The following is a 22,631-nucleotide window of genomic DNA, read 5'->3' as shown; positions in this document are numbered from 1 at the left end:
CTTATCTACAACCTGTTCTCTTAAAGGCAGATTTCGGAGCCGACGATGCTTCATGAATTTAAACGAGGCAAGGGGACTGAACCGAGCCTATAAGCCAGCATACACAGCCAATATGCTGGTCTTTTTTAATGCTTCCCTGGATGGCGAGGTTCACATTCGGGTAATTGAGTTTAGAGGCTGTCGCCAGGAACACCGTTTACATTGAACAAACTTTGAAAATGTGTAACGCTGCATTTCACAGTGCAAAGGCCCTGCCAGTGCTAAACGGCGTATAAACCAATTGAACACCATTAATTCACTACCTCGGTAAGAGATTGATTGTATAACGTTTGGTAGGATAAAAACATGTTGGGGATTTTTTTTTTATAAATGACATTGCACATTGTAAAGTAAATTGAATTTAAGCTGCACCACAGAATGTTCTCGTGATAGACACGTTCAGTAATTGAATTATGATTAGCCATACTATTTATTGCATTGCCCATTCATGTATGATCAACGTCGTCATTATCCTGTATTGCTAATGATGATCATGTTCGGACCTTTGCCAATCCACTGCTGAAAGAAGTCCTGCCCTTGCCATGTCGGCCATGGGCATTGTTTGACCGCCCTACAGGATTCTGGTCAGTGCAGGTTGACGAGGAATTGGTTCAGATATTACTCACCTCCAATGTTAGCCACGGCTAAGAATTTAACTCAGGTAAACTGGTTCACAGTCGGGTGCGTAAACCACTGCACTACCGTTCTCCTCCACCTCGCGTTTATCTATTTTATATATTTAGAAGACCATTCGTACACACTCCCAAGACTTAAATATAACACACGCTGCATTTAAAGAGACTCATGAGTCTGTAAGTACATTTTCCAAATTCACTCCTGCAGGTTTTCAGGTGGATACACATCAGTTGTGGTCAAATTGCATTCTGTAGGAATATTATCGAATCAAACCATATGCTTAGAAAGTTGGGTTTGCTGACTTTTTCTAATGAACTAGGATTTCTAATAAATCAGTTGTGTTTTTCAACGAGTATTCCAAATAACAGATGTAGCCGATGCAGGCGATTGAGGATGATGATGATGATGATGATAAAATAATTTTTACTTGAATATATTCAAACCATTAACATATATTGGACTTTTCGATTTAAAGCTTTCGTGACTGCAATGATTCATCTTCTTTGGTTCTTTCGGTAAAGTCACGTAGAATGAGAATAAAATAATAAATTGATAAAATAAAATAACACAATAATATTCTCTTGTGGCCGAAACGTCGTGAGAATATTATTGTGTTATTTTATTTTATCAATTTATTATTTTATTCTCATTCTACCTGACTTTACCGAAAGAACCAAAGAAGATATATTGGACTTGCACATTTTATTTAACGTCCATGTGACCCGCACAATGCTATATAAGGATACGAATTAGAACAAAACTCGTGCTACCATGACGAATTCAGAAATGTGTATAAAACCATAACGAACATAATGTAACATGAAAATTCGATTTTATCAACCTAGCACGATGGGGAATTGAAATAAAAAAACCTCAATATACACATGGGTTGTGAAAATGGCCTTTATCAAAGGAGATTGAAAATTGTCTTAATGGTGTTCTATGCTTGAGTATAAGTGATTGGGGATGGTAATAATCTCAATGTGTGAGCATGAACACTTTCCAATCACTGTGCTCATACCAAGTGAACCCCACAATTACTTTCCACCCTGGAGCATTCTTATTGAAATTTTCAAATGATCAAATTTTCACATTTCCTTTGGGACGAAAAAAAAGGTGCATTCCAAAGAAGTTTTACTTTCCAGGAAATGATGTACGTAATTTGATGAGGGCTATATGATCAGGTAACTGTGATAAGCTCATTGACACTCGAATTGACAATTAATTTCACAAGTTTCATTTGTTCACTATCGATATGAGCTAATAGTGTACAATCGTGAGCAGTATTGAACTTGATGTTTTTATTTTTTATTTGGTGTTAAGAGGCCGTCCATAAATGACGTCACGCGATTTTGGCCAATTTTTGACCCCCCCCCCCGTCACACGGCGTGACAAAAAGTCAGACCCCCCCTCAAATATGACGTCACAAAGCTCTACCCCCCCAAAAAAAATATATGAAACATGCTTCGAATCGCTTTAAACTATTGTCATTGTAGTGTGTATTTAATGTGGCGCTGCACTCTGATGTTGTACTAGAAAACATTTATTACAAAGTCTATTTAATTTAGTAGAACGTGTTGTCTACATTTATTTAAAGTTGCGCATTTTGATGTGACGTCATATTTCTCAAACTCCCCCCCCCCCCTCGTCATACATCGTCACAAATGTCTGACCCCCCCCCCCCCCCCGGTGCGTGACGTCATTTATGGATGGCCCCTAAGCTGACATTTGTATTTAACAAAAGCAGGAATAAGACGTTACTGTGACTCGCGATTTATTTCGTGGTAATAGCTGATTAGAAAAACTTCATACTGATATCGTGAAAGTTGCCATTTTTATTAGAAATGAAATAATTATTGGTGTAAAATTAACAGCTCCTACAAATGCAGTTTAAACAACAACAACAACAAAAACACGTATGCATATAGAATGTATTAAATTGCACCACCTAATGGAGATACAGGCAGATGGTAGTAGCACCTAGCCTGCCAAAATCTTGCGATAAAGGTCATAGCACACAATGTACATCACACTGTTGCACATGATAAAAAGCCCTAAACTCCTTTCACAATCCAGCGGTGCTGTAATATCGACAGCGAAGGTGACCTATTTCCTTATTGCTCTGGGGGCTATGATACATATCGCATTTGTGCTCGTACATTCTTTGACCAATAATCTAATTTGCTTCATATTTGATTAATGGTTTGCATACATTCTGCGATTAAAAATATTTGTTTTATGATCCTCTGCACACAAACAATAATTTATTATTGACGCATTATGTTTTAACATATAAGGTGTTTGTATGCTTACACAATAAAATGACTGCAGTGTTGATGACATGTGCATGTACAGCACTTTGTCAAACCACTGCTGGATGAGTGCTTTAGAAGCATAGTAAAATGCAGCCACAAACGTTGCTGCAGTACCCTCTAATGATGGCATAGCTATCCAACCACCTACAACATCTTACACTTCAAATTTAAGTTTTATTGTCTTGGTCATCACCCACACAAACGCTATTAAAGCTTCAACTTTGCTTAGCTTCCGGAATTTGATTGGATCTGACATATTCCAGTTTATTTGGTCAAAGGCGCAGTGCTGGTAAAAAATAGAAAATACTCAATGAAATCATAATAGTGTTTTAATTTAGTTGAAACAACGCTGTTGTGATTTATTATTATTAAGTACAGCACATCAAATGTCAGGCAATTTTCCAGTGTCCGTGTAGATTGTTTCCCGTCATTCAATGCCTTTAGACTTTAGAGTATTTGGCTGCTATAACTGTCAACGTGATAAGCCAGTTTAACACGTAGGCTTTCGTGACCAATATCATCCATAATAGAGTTTTTTTGGGTTAGATCGCGCAAATATATAAATGTGTCGTTAAAACCCACCACCACCCGACACAGCCAACTAGTAAGGTTTGTCACGTAAACAGAACGTGCCAATTCGTTACTAGTACAGCACGCCGGTGTGTTGGAGAGCCAAGCCACAACATTTAGAATCTGAGTACGACGTTTCGCCAGTAATAACAACTAGCTTCATCAGGCGGCAGCCAGATTTGTGAAGTCCACCTGTTTTGTTCCTTATATAGAGGCGTAGATGTGGTGATAAGCCACTTCGTTGAGCTATCATATGTGGCCAGGTTGCTTCTGAAAAAGAGCTACATAGCTCAGTGGGCCTTACCTGCGAAAATAAAATAAATGCTTAGCTTATTTTAGCTGACAGACATGGAGGGCAAGTGATGTGATGGGTGAACCTCAAACCTGATTAACGTGATCCAGCTTCGGGCATGGTCGGCCTCTGTTGTAGGGTTTCTCCCGCAGCCACTTGGAGCGAACTTTCATGCCGCTCCCGCAAGACTTAGTGCACCGTGACCAGCTCGACCACTCGCTGAGCTTGCAGTCCGACGGGCACGGCACCACACACGACTCCTCCTGGTAGTCTGCACGGGTATGGTGGCGCATGCACACGAGTGTTTTTTTCATGGCGTATAAAACGAAAAAGGTACTTGAGCGGCCGTTGCGTCTGTTTGGTTATTGTGCAGCATCAACACTTAACCCTACTGCATAAACATGAAAATTAGTTTGTGATGAGTCGAATGTAAAAGTGCAGGTCTGCAAATTATTTCGTCACTGCTAGCAGAGGGCCTCTGCTTCGGGGTCATTTGGCCTATTCTTCCATGGCTATCAAACGCCTTGGAAGAGATGGGAGAACCAGCACGTTACCCGTGCTGCATAGGCCCTGTCTATTGACTAAATGTGGTGGACCCATTTATTCTGCTGGGTGGCACTTAGGTGGCTGGACAGATTTAAGAAACTTGCACCGTTGATCTTCTTTGGTTCTTTCGGTAAAGTCACGTAGAATGAGAATAAAATAATAACATAAAATAAGACAATAAAATTATCACGACGTTTCGGCCACAACACAAGTAGCCTTCTTCAGGTGAAAGAACAGAACTGTCGGGACGACAGTGCTTCATTGAGCGCTGCTAAGATTCGTAGCGTCTTTTATGCTCGGTGAGAGGCGTGATGCGCCTTTACAAAGGAGTTTATATATCAAAGCAGGAGAATTTAGCATTGAAATAGCTGAGGGATTAGCTTGTGACAGAAATAGCTATGTTTAAGTTAAAGTTTACATATCAACAGAGGCATTTAGTATATGGACGCTAAAGGCCTCCAACTACCCAACTATCATACAGTAAACCGATGTGAAAAATGTACTTAATATATTCTTCAATAAGCTGAGCTATTAATCACAAAGCAACTGGGTATACACTACACTATATAATGAATACCATATAGTAAACCAATAAAAAAACTAAAATATAAACTACCTCAATGTTATCAATAAACTCTATATACTCTCCAATCAGCTGAGCAACCAACAATAAGTCATTATATATCACAAGGCCATATGGCGAAAAATGGCGGTTTTCTTCCCCTCAACGCTAGCACCACGGACAGCGACAAGCCCCGTTCAGACGGACGAGTCAATCCATGCTCGGAACGGAGGAGGGAGGAGAGAAACAGCCACAATGCGCTGTTATACTCCATGTTATAAACCATACCATTAACCGTGGTGTGAGAGGTATTAAGAGGCAATGCCAGCGAAAGAGCTGCGGTCTGAAGGTCATCGTAAAATACAATTAAGAACCGAAATGGTTTAAAACATCTTTCCAATGGTTACTAAGCCAGAATCTATCTTCTCGGTTGAAAGTGTCTCTGTGTTTGTATATGTGGATGGCCTCATGAACGAATCTCTCATGGTAGCCGGTTGGCTTGCAAAGAACCTCCGTCTTGGAGAAGTCGATGTCATGTGAACCCCCTGAATTATAACAGTGATCTGCCACGGCAGAAGAGTTCGTCCTATCGTGTTTCAATTCTGCTTTATGTTCACGGATGCGGTCCGAGATATGTCGTTTGGTTTCTCCAATGTAGTTGCTACCACAGAGGCACTTTAGTCTGTAAACGCCCGGGTACTGTATGTCTGGAACAGCATCTTTTACAGATGGAACCAGATCACGGATTTTATGTACTGTGTTGAATCAGACCTGGATCTTGTGTTTATTCAGGATTTTGGAGATCTTTTTAGTGACCCCTGCAATGTAGGGTAAAGTGATGGTTTTGAAAGGCTCCTCAAGAGGATCCTTCTTCATGACTGGAGTGATTGCTTTGCGGATTGTGTAGTCGGAGTAACCATTAGCCCTGAGAGCCTGGTGTACGTGCTTGAGTTCACTGGCAATGTGTTCCTGGTCGGAAATGCATTGGGCTCTATGGTGCAGAGTCTTGATGAGGGAATTCTTCTGGGATGGATGGTGGTGGGAATCCGGTTTCAAGTAAGCATCTGTATGGGTAGCTTTTCTGTAGACAGAGTGGCTCATTGAACCATCAGGTCTCCTTTTAATTAAGACATCCAAAAAGGGTAGCTTGCCATCTTTTTCGTCTTCCATGGTAAATCTGATGGCTGGGTGTATGGAATTGATGTGGTCGAGAAATTGGTCTAGAGCAGGCTGGCCATGTGGGCAGATGACAAAAGTGTCATCCACGTACCTCTTCCATAAGGTCGGGCGTAGAGTGGCAGTCTGGATGGCGTCAGTTTCAATTTTTTCCATGAATACGTTGGCTACAACCGGAGACAGGGGGCAGCCCATTGGGGTGCCCTCAGTCTGTTTGTAGAAAGTTCCATTCCAGGTGAAGTATGTGTTGGTTAAGCAATATCTCACCAGGGGGGGGTACATCAGTATGCAGTCCTTGATGAACCAAGTCTTCAATGATTGCGATGGTGTCAGGTACCGGAACTTTGGTGAATAAGGACACCACATCAAAACTGACAAGCAGGTCGTCTGGGGACAGGGAAATGCCTTTGATTGTCGATACCAGGTGAGTAAAAGATGCTACGAATCTTAGCAGCGCTCATTGAAGCACTGTCGTCCCGACAGTTCTGTTCTTTCACCTGAAGGCTACTTGTGTTGTGGCCGAAACGTCGTGAGACTTTTATTGTCTTATTTAATTTTATTATTTTATTCTCATTCTACGTGACTTTACCGAAATAACCAAAGAAGACGAATCCTTGCAGTCACGAAAGCTTAAAATCGAAAAATTGCACCGTTGATTCAACTGCCACACAGGGAGATCAAATCGGCAACCTATGGAGTGCAAGACCAGCCTACTAGAAGTTACCCCACGACAGCATCCCTGTTATATATATACGTGTGGGGTAAAGGCAATATATCAAGCTCCCACATGCACGTGTATATGTATGCATGCACCCAAGCACACCTGTGCACAAAGAAATAAAATGCATCTATTCACACACGTGTTAAAACGCCTGTATTCATGCAACACGTGCTCGCAAATGTCACTTGAATTACACGAGGTTGAATTTGCATGGTTAGAAGTAAAATCAGACAATAATTCAATCGCTGTTAGGATGCCAAAAAAATAATACATTGCATGCTTACTCACATTGTCACGTAGTCAAGTTTTATTAAAGGTCATATTTTACCCCGAAGCACTTATGAGACAATATATCTGTGATAACACCACACAGTGACGTGTTTAAAATAATGGGAAAATGAACAACAACAAAAATATATACGGTAAGTCACTGAGATGTTGGGTGGGTGTTGATGGGATGAGGGGTGAAGAACAGTGTCGTGGGTTGTCGCACGTTGCCTATTGGTGAACCATTGCGGGTTAAAAAGGGAAGTGGGCTATCTGCCTCATTCAAACAAATTAAAACCATTCTGGGTCAGCATGGGCTGTATGTAAAGCTGTCATGCTGTATAGATAAATATCTGATAAGATTCAATGGAAACTGACTTAGGCAAGTCTCAGGACAATATTGGATTTGGATTGATGTACCGAGGCTTGACAGTAATAAAAATGTGGTCGTGGGTGCACACGTGTGAATAAGTGTCAACTGTGGGTTATCTAAGGATTAATACACAGGGACTTCACATGCTCCTCAACAATGGCGGACATAGCATTGTGTGGTTGTGTAAGTGTGCACGTGTGTGTGTGCATGTGTGAGTTCACATGTATGTGGCTACATGGATTCGTCAGTGCATATGTAGGGCATGATATGTCTGTGCACATGAGTGTTTGTGTGTATGACTGGTTATAGCGACATAGCGAGGATTAAAAAAAAACCTAAACAAGAAAATGGACAGATTCAGATAACAGCCTTTCATTAAAACACGGGGCAGATGTTTGCAAAACAAACGAGCAATACTTGTTATTCCATAATTAGATGTTGCGATCTCAAAATGCCACTGTAAAAAAAAAACAAGGCGAAAATCCTAAAGCAATAATATATTCCTCCTGCCATATATGTATGTGGAACTTCTTTTGCACTGTACGTAGCCAACCGTGCAAATTGTAGGCGCAAGGGAAGGACAACCAATTGAACACAAAAAAGCAGTTGTAAAGAAATTAGTTTTCAATCTGGATTGAAAAGCGCATAGCTCCAGCGGCTTCCTAATATCAACATTGTTTCACAGAATAAGAGAGAGCGCAAAACGAAGCATGAACTAATAGGAAGGCGAACGTACGTTTGTGCATACATTCAATTCGACTTGGCACCCCATGTCGGTGCGGGTACGTGGACAAGCGCACTTTGAGAGCATGGGCACAACCACGCGCGCCCCCTGAACTGAACGCGATCGGTGCCGACTCCCGACCCTGCACGCACTCACCGGCGGTGCTGCAGAGCGCGAGGTCGGCGAGCCTGCCCTCCTGGTCGAAGCAGGCGAGCGCTCGGTACGCCGTGCCCTGGCCGCACTCGCGCAGGTCTCCCGTCACCCGCATGCCCAGCTGCGCCTCCGCCTTTCCCTCCGGCAGGACGCAGTCGGACCAACCCCCCATGGGCTGGGGGCTGTAGTGCACGCACGGGCACGGCTGGCTCTCCAGCAGCGGGTAGAGCTGAAGGTCCCGGCAACGCGGCTTCTTTTTGCTCTTGCCTGCCCGAGCGGTCACCGGCCACGGGAGACAGAGTTTAAGCCACGAGGCCATTCTGCCGAATGTCGGTTGCCAACAGGGGCAACCCCGCAGCGCGTGGGCCGTGGCGTTTACGCAATTGTTCGTAAGGTGAGCGACGTTCAAATGGCAGATCGTAAACATTCAACGAGCGGAGGTGGCTGGGGTATCCAACCCAATTATAAATAGATAGATTCATAAATACGCGTTGTGCTTTAATGTAAATATGCAGGAATCGATGTGAAAGATTAAAACATATTGGTGCAACAGTTACTATTTTCAGTAACCGTTTCCTTACAATTACATTGAGCCATTAACTGCTAATGTGCTGCGTGAATGTGGCCTGCATGCCCAAAGTGAAGGCGTTATTGCAGACCACTATATTTGACCTCAGTTGGTTGTCTATCTTGATGTGATCATTTGTTTTGAAAAATGATCCTCTGCTACCTTCCAAGCAGCATTAGACTGTGGTAAAAGGAAAAGCATCACATCAAGCCGCTAATTTTCAACAGCTTTCGTGTCCTCAAACTATTCATGGTCAAAGACATGAAACTGCCCAAATGTTGTTGTTTATGCCAAGTATCAGTCTGCTTCAGATTTAAAGCACTACAGTTAATTGAAGGACAGGTACACACACATGCACAAGATTCATTATGTAAGAACGCTTCCAGTTTCCGTGGTGTGATAAAATGAGAGGGACAGTCCCTCTGACTAATAAAGGGATGCTGTCAGTGTGCATACATTATATAATGATAAAGGCGTGCTGTCAGTGTGCATACATTATATAATGATCCATATCGGCAGCTGGCACTGCGACAGGCAAAGTTGTCCAATGTTAAAAAATATTAAAATGAACATATGCCCTTTATATTTTGCATGCATGCCAAATACTAAGAATATATGATTTAAAAGTCTAGTTTTAAACACTGGCCAATAAAAAAAACCCAACACGAACACAAACTCCACATGGCGAATTACAAAATACCCAGGATCACAACGGAATATAACAAAACATTCTTCCAGAAATGAATATCCCTCTAAAATGAAGACATTGTCATTCATGACTCCAAACGTGTCTTATAAATATATCGCATGCATGACTGAAGGTGATGGAGATTATTTCGAAAAAGCTATTAAGACAGTTGTCAATGCAACCATTTATGATTCGTTTGCAACATTACGGAAAAGTAATGAATAAATAATTACCACAAAGTAATTTTCCCCTAAACAGTATGTTTGTGATCCTTCTATTTGTTTAAATACTTATGACAGGAAAGATAGCTGATATATTGGGCATATTAATCAGCAATGATGGTCTATCATGAGAGAACCAGACATTGATGGTTAAAAATGGTAAATTATGCGTGCAGCTACATAAACAATTATCATTTATTTCCTTCCAATATAACTGAAATATGCAAGTATCTTAAAAACATCCTCAGCCTTCCACTGCGATTACTGTAGCTAATATTTCGTGTGAACCGCTGAACACAGACTGCCAAGTGGAAACATATGAATGACAGAAAGTTAGTTTGTGATAAGTAACAACCTGAAATATTTTCCTACTTATTCGGAGCTTTTGCACGTGGAAGTGAAAGAAATATCAACTTCTCAATATCACAGTTGACTTCAAATAAACTAGCTTGGGATGACAATAAAGCATATGACTCAATGTAACTCACATTACAAATTCTGTATTATCAATAAGAAATGCACACATTTTTCTTGGGAAATTTCCAAAGCTTTCTTTCATGCAATGAGACATGTCAATACTCCAATAGATCGCCTTAAAATTTTCTTTGTTTACTACAATTTGCATACATTTGTATTTTCGAGAGGAAATAAATTGGCTGTACGTTTTTTTGTTGCTGGTAACAAATGTCAGTATAATGTCATCAAAATGACGTGTCTTTGAGAAAGTTGAACTGAAATTACAGAAGGACATATAGAAAGGAGACACACACTAAAACACATGATAGTAATTTTCTGGTGATTTAACAAAAGGATGAGCCACTGTAATATCAGGATATTACATCCAGTTGCCTGCATCAATGTCTATATAATACGGTATTTAGATACAGCTGTCTCTTTAAGCTGAGGGTATAATTTGTACCATTTCCCACGGTGAAGATGCAAAGTTCCACATTATCATATATATGGGTACATGTTTACATTTACTGCTAAAATAAATTAAACGTACATTTCTATTTTATAATAAGTTAACCATACATTTGGTATGCAATTTATTTCATATTTCATTACAAAGACAACATACAATATGTTAGCACTATGACCCATGTTGAACTTTGATTCATAAAGAGGCTGCCATACATTTTAATTTCTGCAAACAAACTCAAGTTATGTACAACCCTTGTGTAACAAAAAAAAACCTCTGTCTAAAAGCATGATAAAACCCCTAAATGTAATGTAATCATAAGTGGGAGTGCAATGATTAATGCTCCAAGCAGTTCGAAGATTCGTCTGGAATCAGAGTTGCCTTTAGATTCAACGATATATATTTAAAATTAAAGTGATTGTCGCAGTTTCTCGTGGCTGTAGGGGGTCCCAGGAACCTATGACACACACCATATATGAATAATAAAGAATAATATATTATACACGTGATTTAATGCCTGCAACATCAGCATAACAATAGGCTTACATTTTTTAATTATTTATCAGTACTGTTCGAATTATAAATAGCGATAATGCAACTATAATTAAAATCTGTAAAATATTAGAAAACCCCATCACAACAGAAACATATTGCATGTCAGAAAACATGGATTGGCCAAAACACAAAGGTGTGAATAGCATGGTACAAAATATATCAAGCCTTATCCAGACCACGAGCTTAAATCAACTGAATGTGTGGCCATTGTGACATTTAAACCAACCAACTCAAGGAGTGAAGCTGGGACGGATACATTATCGAGGTTAATCACTCTAACATGCCATGGCGCCAGGAGTAAATGAAGCGCCAGATTGGGTGGTTGAGACACTTAAGCAAGGTAAAATTGTAAAAGTACATTATTCCTATAAATAGTAAACAAATTGAGCAGAGAGACAATGATGTAAGCACCAGGCATTAATGCGCATTTGGAAGGGAAAAAAGCGGCTTGTTTCCTGCCAACTTCTACAATAAAAAAGCCACTTGCGTTTTTTTTTTGCCACGGAAGTCTCAAAAGAGCAACAATTAACGATAAATGAAACTGCAATAATACATTCAAAGGCTTGCCTAAAACATGATTCAACAATTACCAGGACCATTATCCAACTTAAAAAAAAACCAGTTTGTCTCAAACGTGCTTCATTAATGTAAGCTTAGACAGAATAAAAGAAAATCACGATTCTGTGAAATACCATTATCATCCGGATAAAGTGAATACCTCATTAACAAGGTAAATGAATCCTGACAGGGATGGCGGCCAAGGCAGGTTGGCCAGGTCGAGCATGAAAAAACAAACATCGGCACTAATTTTCACGTCAGCATCAAGCGTACATTTAAATACCATCGCAGCGAGCAAGGTACATGAACCACTGACCGGTGGGGGCTCGCCTTCGAGAGCGGTTCAAGCCACAGCTTGGGGCAGTGCAGGGGCTCCAGCGGGACCAGGAGGTGAACACGCAGTCGTCCTGGCATGCCACGCGGCATGGCTGGGTGAGCCCTGGCGCTGGCGAGGCCCAACGGAAGCATTCCTGGGGGTCAGCCTGCCCGCCGTCCTCCCTGCGGCATGTCAGCGCTGTGGAAGTTCCCCCCCCCCCCCCCACCAGGACATAGCGGACGGCATCATCATCACCGTTGTTATTGTCATTATTGTAATAATCATCGGTGTATTGTAATCATCATCAGTGTCTTCATCTAGATGCATCAATGGGCTCTCGAGAGAGAGGAAGATGGCACCCTTCACACGGCCCACTCTGTAAAGTGAGAAATCACGACGAATGGCATCAACGCAGTGACCGAACATTGACCATCAATCTCCTGGTTTCCAGAGCAACACTGAAAAAAAGGGGTTCTTGATTACAGCGATGAATAATATAATTACCACCACTCGATATCCTTCTTCAACAGATACAAACAATTACTGGACTGGGCAGTGGTGTGCAGGCACAACTAAACAAAAAACACAATAATAATGAGCACTGCCTCATAAAGTAAACATATGTACTCAGCTGACGTTTCGGGTAATGGCCCTTCCTTATAGCAGAGAGAGAGGGAGGGCAGATATATGGAATTACTAATACAGCAGAATATCCTGTAATCCCATTATCCGTGTTTTCTTTGGGAAGAAAAAAACTACACGGAAATTAAACAGCATGATTTTGGATCTAAACTCATCTTATCCATGAAAAAGTCCATGGATAAAACAAACTCAATCGACAATGGGAATACATTCAGAAGTAATCACTGACATCAGGATTAATAGGGGTGCAGATAAAGTTATTTTCCACGGACCATTTTTGCGCCATGGATAATGAATAGGAGTTGCAGATAATAGGGCATCAGATGAATGGAGACCTAACGTGGTTGGAAATGTAAGTGTTAGTCGTCATTAATTTATTTTGTTGGGGCATAACGAACCTTCTCTCGAGGGTGTTTAGGCCCCATTAGGCATAGTTACAAAAACAAATAAACAAGCATTACAATAATTTACACATAGGTAAATATTATAATGCAATAATCAAACGTGTAAGATTATAATTTGAGTTTTTAATATATAAATTATTCTGTAATGCTACTTATTTATGGACAACATAAAAAATTAGCATAAAAAGTTCCATAATTAAAACTAAAATATATATTCGTGGGCTTGCTTTAAAGCTCATACTGTGTGTACATGTTATAAATATTTCAGACATTCATGGTAAAAAATGAGGTAGATTCATATTTCCAGAGGGTTTAATAAAGCAGTGTTCTGCAGATATATTGTAACATGTAAATTATCATATTCAATGTCTTGATTAATTAAGTTCCTTGTGTGAACAATCAAGATCGTACTCTGTCTATGAAAGTTGAATAGCATTAATCCCAAGTAATGACATGAATGTACAGCTTCACAACCTTAAACGCGTTATTTAACCAATCGATCTGAGACACTAATTCAAGTCTTCATCTTTTTATAGTGGTCCTTTAAGCATCTCGATAGCAGCTGCCATTACCCCCACCCCCATGTTTAACTGTGCCGTAAAAAGTTTGTGTTCTTGGGCCAGATGGCAGCTTAAGCATTTCACTTTGCTGGGCGATGTACTGAAATCCAATAGCATTTCGTGGTGAATGTATTGCAATGAAAACGGTAACAGCGTACATGGCGAAAAAAATAGGCCAATATATAAGTACATCAGCGGGGAGCAGAAATGGCAGCGTGAGTCATGGGGCAAGACAGAGGGCAACTGATTCTGAGAGAGTGGAGGAACAGAGTGCAGACAGTCCTCAGAAAAGGCAGCCCTTTTCAATCTCTTATCGAGAAATAGTTTTTATTTTATTTTGTACGCATTGTCTCCATATGGCAATAGAAATATACACCTGAAAGAGGTCAAATACACAATTGCACTTCAAGAGAGGACATCACAATTGTCCTTGCATCTTAACCGGTGGAGAAAATTTCCCCATACTTTTGGAAAATAGACATTTCTAAAAAACGTGCCTATTGTATCCATCCAATATGCCACAGCTCACCACGCTCAGAGATACTGGCACACTTCCGTTTGTGACCAACAGACCCTTTAGCAATGCGACCACACGCTGGTCCAATTCCAATGAAAAATACCACCTCGGCTCATAACTCTTTCTGATTCGAATTACCAAAAAGGACATTGGGGAGCCATGCAGGTCAGGGTTTGTGGAGGTGCCCCCCCCCCCATCATCAGCCACGTGTTTTGTTATGTTCACCACTGCTGAATGACATTCAAAACACGGAACGCTGGCAATGCGGCGTGAGATGATGTTGAAAGTAGTGAGGATTGATCCTCGAGAAACAGGGACGCTGAAAGCCCCAAAACTTTCCAGTTTACCGTGGCTCTGTGATCGAATTGGCAGATTATGTGGCAGATTTAACGTTTCCTGTTATAGCTATAGATATTAATTTGACCCCCTGCGTGGCCCACTGGCCAATGTGCCAGGCTTAAGGTTAAGTATTAAAGGACATTCGCGTGCACAGTGAAGAGTGAAGCATGCAGAGAGATTAAAAAACCTGAGTTTCTAACATCGACAGGAGTGTAGCAAAATCGTGTAATTTAATAATTCACTTTTAGTGATGGCCTTTTCATTGCACCCAAAGCTGCTCCAATTAAATGCATAGTATATGTATCACAATAACACAATGATACCCATTAAAATTACTCCTAATGTTGTATTAAAGAGAAGGACATCACATTAAATATCAAACACTGCGTTTTGTACTAAATAAATACGCTCACACCCACCGAACTGGTAAAGTAGAGCACAATTTTTCTGGGCACTTTGCTCGAGTTTACAGGCAGAACCATAAGTATGCGACTGGCATTCAAATGACCTTCTGTAATAAACCTATCTTACAACCCTTTGGGAAAGATTCGTGCTTCTGATCACTTTTTGGATATTTTTTTGCTGACGTAGCTCTATATTCGATGGTTCCAACTGGAATACAGTGAGGGAAAAAAGTATTTGATCCCCTGCTGATTTTGTACGTTTGCCCACTGACAAAGAAATGATCAGTCTATAATTTTAATGGTAAGTTTATTTGAACAGTGAGAGACAGAATAACAACAACAAAATCCAGAAAAACGCATGTCAAAAATGTTATAAATTGATTTGCATTTTAATGAGGGAAATAAGTATTTGACCCCCTCTCAATCAGAAAGATTTCTGGCTCCCAGGTGTCTTTTATCAGGTAACGAGCTGAGATTAGGAGCACACTCTTAAAGGGAGTGCTCCTAATCTCAGCTTGTTACCTGTATAAAAGACACCTGTCCACAGAAGCAATCAATCAATCAGATTCCAAACTCTCCACCATGGCCAAGACCAAAGAGCTCTCCAAGGATGTCAGGGACAAGATTGTATATACAAAATCAGCAGGGGATCAAATACTTTTTTCCCTCACTGTATGGAACCTAAAAGGGGGCTGTGTTATTATAGTCGCAAGGCAGAACAATTATGTATTGTTTTTAAATCGGGATGGACCAGCAAATCTCTTTTTAAAAGTGTAATTTCGCATTTAATTCTCATCAGGGTTGACTGAAAGACATTAACTGTTTCGGGGCTCAGCACATTTGTAGATTCTTAACGTCATTTTAATCATAATTATATGCTTAATGAGGAAGTTAAATCATGCATATGCATGGCTTCTGGAATATTTTCCTACACATATTTGCCACAGGGAATGTTTCATTGGTGACGTTATTTCCAGAGCCGCACAACAAGATTATGTTACATGCCATGACATCACTCATAATGACGTGATTTGGGGGGGGGGGGGGGGGTAAGCGCATGATGTGTGACATTGCAAAATTATGCCACACGCATTGATATCATTGGCAGGGGGTGAACACATAGCATGTGACGTCATGGGACGATGTCATGGGATGACATCACATACAATGATGCCATCGAGAACCATGTGACGTCATCGCCATGTCCGACAAGTATTAATAATTATTGCTGGTGTTTTATTGGCAAGTGCTCAGGGTATGCTATTATACGGTCATACTTTATTAGAAAAGTATTTGCTCACTGGCTGTCTGGCTGGTGGGCAGGAGAGGGGAGGGAGGGGAGGGAGGGGAGTGAGGAAGGGAGGAATGGACGGACACATCCAAAGATCATGTGGGCTGCTCATCTTCCTGAAAACAATCTTCAGAATGAGCATGGCTCCCTGGCATGAATACATAAATTGGCATTCATTTTGAGGGTGTTAAATACTCTGCTTCACTACATGAGAGTGCTGATTAAATTATGTCAACTTGTTACATAAACACACGTGTTTGTTTTTTTTACACATTTAATCAGTTGTGTGTGTGTTTGTTTCTGACTGCTTTACGCGATAATGTGGCGGCACACATTGACGTGTCTATATTTACATTTGTGAGTGATTGCCTCAACATGTGTTATGAAAGCCGGAGTAAATAATTTTCATTCTATGCCCAATGACACACAATACGCTGAACTTAGAATGAGGGGCTTGAACTGGTGAACTTTGAATCCAGAAGCAAGTGCACTACCTCAGAGCCAACCAGCCACCTCATTGAACTCTATATGGCAATCAATCAGGAAGAAAAATTGCTTGCTGCAGCTCAGTTCAATTCCCCCAGATTCACCTTTTTTCATTGACTTATACGGTGAGGATTTTGTTATGGGTTTACTGAGGGGGAAAAAAATCACTCTGAACCACCGTGCAATTTAAGAAGCAAGCACTGGGAATGTCATTCTGGCTCAATGCAAGTAGCGTGAGAAAGTGTGACAGGAGGCAGCCGTGCAGGGTGAGGGTTCGGTTTGAACCCTGAGGGAAGAACAGCACGGCTGATGGACTGGGGAGACGGGAAATCACTGGCTTCCTTTAACAAAAATCTCATTTCGTTTGGAAGTAATAAAAGAATGCTGATGGATTATAATTCAGGTAAACCCGCGTGAGATGTTTTTTTTTTCGCTATAAATTTCTGCAATTACTCAAAAGAAAGCACAAAATGTTGTCAATCAGAGTTCGCGCGAGCATAACTTGTCCTGTCCCTGCTAATAGACCCTCAAGCAGTACAGGGAGCAGCTCAACCAGGCTGGTGGATGGTTCAGTATAGGTTTCGCATGTGTGCCTCATTATATGAATGTGGTACACCTCCTTGTGACCTAATTTTGAGCTCTGTATAGTAAACTTGCGTTCATACCTCAAACGTGCGTCCATGTTTTATAATCCCTGTACAGTATACACCAGTGGGAGAGGTGAGGGCGCTACTAGTGGTGCATGCCTGTTGCTCATTGATTGTCATACAAAAAAACCAGTGGTTTATACAATGTGTTCTGATCCCAGTGACCTGAGTATAATTCCCGACCATGGCCAACATCAACAGTGGGTGATATCCAAACTGCGTCTGGGCTTGATCCTTCATCATCTTTCACTGATGAAGCATCGTAAAAAAAAAACTCTGATGACTTGACAAAACATATACAGGCCTTCATCCAGCAGTGGATTGCCAAGGGCTGATAATTATTATTATAATAATTAAGAGCAACATTAAATGTGAGAAACTTAAAACATCCTGATATTGTTAATAACAATAAGATCACAGAGAGAACAACAGTTTGTATGAGCGATGTGGATCTCTCTATGTTGACCTGTGTGTAACTGTAATAAATTAAAAGTGCAGATGGAAACACCGCAAACATCTTTAGGCTGCATCTTGAGGCATTGATCAGAATTTGTTGGCTCGAGAAGCATGTGAAATCTCACAAGATTTAAGTTAATGCTGCCCACGAACGGTTAGATTCCCCATGAGATGTTACTTCCGAGGAGATCTAAGAACAATATATCACGTAATTTTACAGGTAAAACTAGACATTTCTGTAAAAAAAAAAACAATCCCAGCAAGATGGACAAGCAAAGGCATGTCTTTAAAAAAAAAGTGGTGGATAACAAGGACATAGAGATTGAGACAGTGACTGATAGGCATGGAAAAAAATAGATTCATCGGCACACCGTTTGTATTACGGACCTCTGATCTGGAGTCCGGGTCCACAGCGCTCTGGGGTGCCAACGTGCGTGCCCCCTGCACCATCACCGCTGTGCCTCAGTGAATCAGGCACCAGCTGGCAACGGCGCCACTTGTGTGTTTTCCATCTGCGCACGGAGTCGCAAGCGGCGTTTGAAAATAGGTTAAAAAAAGAAGGGAACCAAGAGATGAGCTATGCCTTCAGGCAGGTATCCGGACAAACGTATCCATTAATTTATGGATCTATGACTGCTAAATTATACATTCTTGGCCTTTAAGTTCAAATGAAGACACGTTATAATTCATCTTTCCAAGTACACTCTTTCTCGTGGTAATTGGTAATTTGTTCAGTCCGTATGTACATATACTGGGTCAATGAGGTTGCCTTTTTCCCATTGTGTAAGACTTATGTAATTTACTGAATGTAATATCCCACGGTAGAGTGGCGTGGCTATTGAATGCACTGGCAGTGCAACCGCACTGGGGCTCCCTCGGGCTGACAGGGCCGAAGGCAACAGGCTGTAAGGGGCCCATACCAACCACGCTTTGCCTCTGCAATGGTACTTTGTGAGGAGAATGTTTCGCTAATGTGAGGCTCATTGGCAAACCATCCCATAACAAGTGAATAAAAACAATAAAATAACAGAACACACGGATTAGAAATATTAATCTGTTCCTGAAAAAGAGGAGGCTACAATATTCTAAGTTAAACTTACCAAGGAAATAATGTATATTTGATCAATAAAAACATACTTAGAGCATTTCAGATTGTTGGAACTTAATACGTTTTCGTAATAACAACATAAGTTTGATCATTATGCAGCACTGTGAGTTAACTGCGCTGTATCAGAAAGCAGACAAATGGATAACTGATTCAGTCACTGTCCTGGTAATGATAGAAAATCAGTTTGCGGTTATTACGATGAGCAATCGCATGAATTTCAGCAGAAAAAAGTAAATTACAAAACAAAATTGTTGATATTTATATATATTTAATTTTTTGACGGTGACGTGTTTGACAATGGATTTTGGTTTGATTAAATTGAGCGTGTGTGTGTTTGTGCATGCTTATTTATTTGATCAACAGATAAACCGAAGCTAACAAACCATCTGGCACCAAGCTGTCAGTACATGTTCTTTAAATAAAATCGTGTATTTGAATGGTGCAACTTTGAATTCAACAGTGTCTAAAGCATAGCAATTCACAAGCAGAATGGGTATGAATTGTGACCGGTTTGTAAACTCTGTATATTGTGGGATATAAAGCAATATTGAAGATGAATTTCAGGAGCCGATGCGTGAAGGCAAAACTTAAATGTAGGCATTTTAACGGTTCTCTTGCATTTTTGTATTCGAGCTGAAAATGGGACCTTTTCTTATTGCACAGTCACTGCCTTAGGGTTTACATAAGCATTTAGACAAGTGCATGAAGCAATAGAAGGGAAATGTGTTATTTTAATATCAAAATGCAAATTTGAATGGTTATTATCTGGCCACGTGTCAAAGATCATTAGTGCCAATGCGTCCGTGGATCAATTTTGACATTTTTGAAGGCGATCCAATTTTTTACCGACGAAGGCACATCGCAGAACCCACGTGCATACACAGTCCGCAGCGATCGGAGTTAAGACTCGGTGGACAATTTAAACAAGCAGAAGATGCTGCTGACTTTGATTAAAGTCACACTTTTGTTTGTCCACATTCGTTTGTGTTTGTCCTTCAGGCTGTTTCACACTTTGGGTGTCATCGTCTTGAGATGCAATTTATTTTCGAAGCTATATGAATCCATATATATAGTAATGCATCATATTTGAAATAATTTCATAACTGGATAATACCATTGGTTTCTATTGTTGTTGTTCGATCAGCCATGATTAAAATCCAGTACATTTGCTGTATTTAGTGGGAGAATCAATGTTGAAATAAAATAAACTGCAGTATTACGTGTGTAACTTGATTGTCTGTACTTCATCCAGATTAGCACGTTTAAGACAACTATACTATCAATATCTGAAAATGATTAGAAAATCAATATGCTTTAATGTTATTTTTTAACATGTTTGTACTAACTGAAATATATTTGTCCCGGGCATAGTATTGGCAGGCAATCATCACGCCCTTACCTACGTAAACCTGATATATGATGCTAACGGCATGTAAGACAGAAGAATTCATCAAGCGCACAGCAGGGATTAAAAAAAAGTCACTGAGCAGGAATGCACATTTAGCAAGGACGGTGTTTGTAGGTGTAATTCTACAAAATGATGGATGATCCAGGGATAACAGTGGTTTAGCTATGTATTACATCTACGTTAGAAAAGGTAGTTAATATAGCCAACACACAACTTACATGAGCCAACTTTTGCGAAATAAAGTTTTGGCTACCCTCAGCATGCCTCAGAATAAGCAACAATGCTAAATTAATTTAACATTTCAATATTCAACTTCCCTTTCTCGCATTATACCTATGCTGTTCCCATATATGCCTATATACCACCAGACTCAAGGACATATTATACTGTAGAAAGAACTAGACGTAACAGGAAGGTTACCTAATTCATTTTAATCTACTTGCATTATCAGCTTATGCACAGACACAGTCTAGCTTTAAAAAGTAAAAAATAAATCTAGTAGGCATAGTAAAGTTGTGTAGCCGTTGGTCACCAAGCTGAGTCCATAACTCACTGCACATGAGAACCCTTCAACACAGCAGAGTACATGTTCATTTTATCACTTCGCCACCCTGAAGCTATGATCCAGAATATAAGGGCTGCAAGAATTGTACCTATCCATGGTTATTAACCCTATGGACCATACAGCCACCTCAAGATGACTGTTGCACCTTACGAGTCACATGTGATGATGTTGCATTAACAAGCTAACCTAAATCCATGGTCAGAGTTCAGAGAAGAAGAGACCCAACATTTACGGGGTGTTATCAGGGTGAGTGGTAACAACACTGAGTGACATGAGCATTACACTTTAACTGCTGGGTTTTGACCTTGAGCCTTAGCATTGTAAAAAAAAATCACCTTTTTGTCCAATCCTATGTGGATTGTATGTGTAAACTTTTTTTCTCTGCTTTTAAATGGAACCAATCTTGACAAGAGCTGGACTAAAATGCTGGACTATGCCTATGACCACAACAAGCATTGTCAGGAATGATCCTGGATAGTACGCGGATGGACGACCACAATGCATTGCAGGTGTTACAGGGTGCTGCGCGAAGCAGTAGGTTAGTGGTTAGCGCGCTGTGCTACGAATCCGACGACCCGAGTTCGATTCCCGCTCACGGCCAACACCAGTGACGATTATCTGAACCGGTCTTGGACCTCCCCTAGGTCGACTCAACCTCAAATGAGCACCTGGTGCGGTGTATGAACATTGCCACGAGGGAGACAAAGGCGGGCGGGTGTAGTGTTAGCCACCCACCCGCTCGTGTACCGTGCCAGCCTTCATTGGTGCTGGCTAACTGCACTTTCTCCAACATTATCTTAAGGCTATACAGGGGATCTTTGTCTTTTTCGTTTTTTTCACGGGGCTATGCTGTGGCTGCAGAGTGCAGTGCAGGGACATTAATTGCTGTATCGCACTTATATCACCCCACGTCTTTGCTCTGTGCTCTCACCAACCCAATCTGACCTGTGTGGTGAAGTACGGTCAAATAACCACATATGACCTGCGTGCCTCGGGGGATGCCCTTAACCAGCACTTTATTTATAAAGGGCTGTACATGTACATGCTGTATGCCAATGGTCTACATCAGAAACCATGGGAAATGTATGCATGTTGAACTTCTTTCGCACAGTACGTAGCTAACCGAGCTAATGAATGTCACCTGTACTTGGGGCAGGGAGGGACATCACAGGGGCGCTCCTCATACAGAGCGTCAGGGCACTCTCGTCCACCGTTTGCTGCTCGCTGAACGACCATTCGATAGCGTGATTGCCTGGCAGGGAGCATCCCTTCTGCAGAGAAATTCACATGTTTCATTCAATCTCTCGATGCATTATCTACACCAAAGGACAGCCAAATACATGAGCAACACACACATATATGTTCCATGAAATAATATATTAAACGTTAAATATGTGCCAATAATCTTTAAAACATGCCATTATAGTTTATTACAGTAATGTAGTTTGTGAAGCCCTAATTAGTGAATATGTGACGATAATCTCCGTGCAATTTACTGTAATTGTGCACAGATATTTCCACCGCAATCTCGCCATGTAAGCCAAGTAATTTTATCAACAACCGCCTAATGTGGCAATGCAAACAGCACACGTGGCTAGGCCA

General features: G+C 40.8%; 1 protein-coding gene across 3 annotated transcripts in view; it reads right to left on the bottom strand.

Moving 5' to 3' along the window:
- The window catches only part of THSD7A (thrombospondin type 1 domain containing 7A), a 368,787-nt gene that overhangs the window by 80,656 nt on the left and 265,500 nt on the right, over positions 1-22,631 (bottom strand). For all 3 annotated transcript variants that reach the window (XM_032951145.2, XM_032951144.2, XM_076066194.1), the window contains exons 13-17: positions 22,171-22,300; positions 18,336-18,460; positions 12,203-12,400; positions 8,378-8,641; positions 3,945-4,123 (exon numbers count right to left, since the gene is read on the bottom strand). In XM_032951145.2, the coding sequence (XP_032807036.2) occupies positions 3,945-4,123; positions 8,378-8,641; positions 12,203-12,400; positions 18,336-18,460; positions 22,171-22,300 (896 nt within the window). The remainder of the gene's footprint in view (positions 1-3,944; positions 4,124-8,377; positions 8,642-12,202; positions 12,401-18,335; positions 18,461-22,170; positions 22,301-22,631) is intronic.

Source organism: Petromyzon marinus, chromosome 10, assembly GCF_048934315.1.
Source record: "Petromyzon marinus isolate PM22_M1 ecotype Great Lakes invasive population chromosome 10, UKy_Petmar_22M1.pri1.0, whole genome shotgun sequence".
Classification (NCBI taxonomy): domain Eukaryota; kingdom Metazoa; phylum Chordata; class Hyperoartia; order Petromyzontiformes; family Petromyzontidae; genus Petromyzon; species Petromyzon marinus.
Note: the sequence above shows the minus strand (reverse complement) of the source record. Positions and strands in the feature narration are given on the sequence as shown.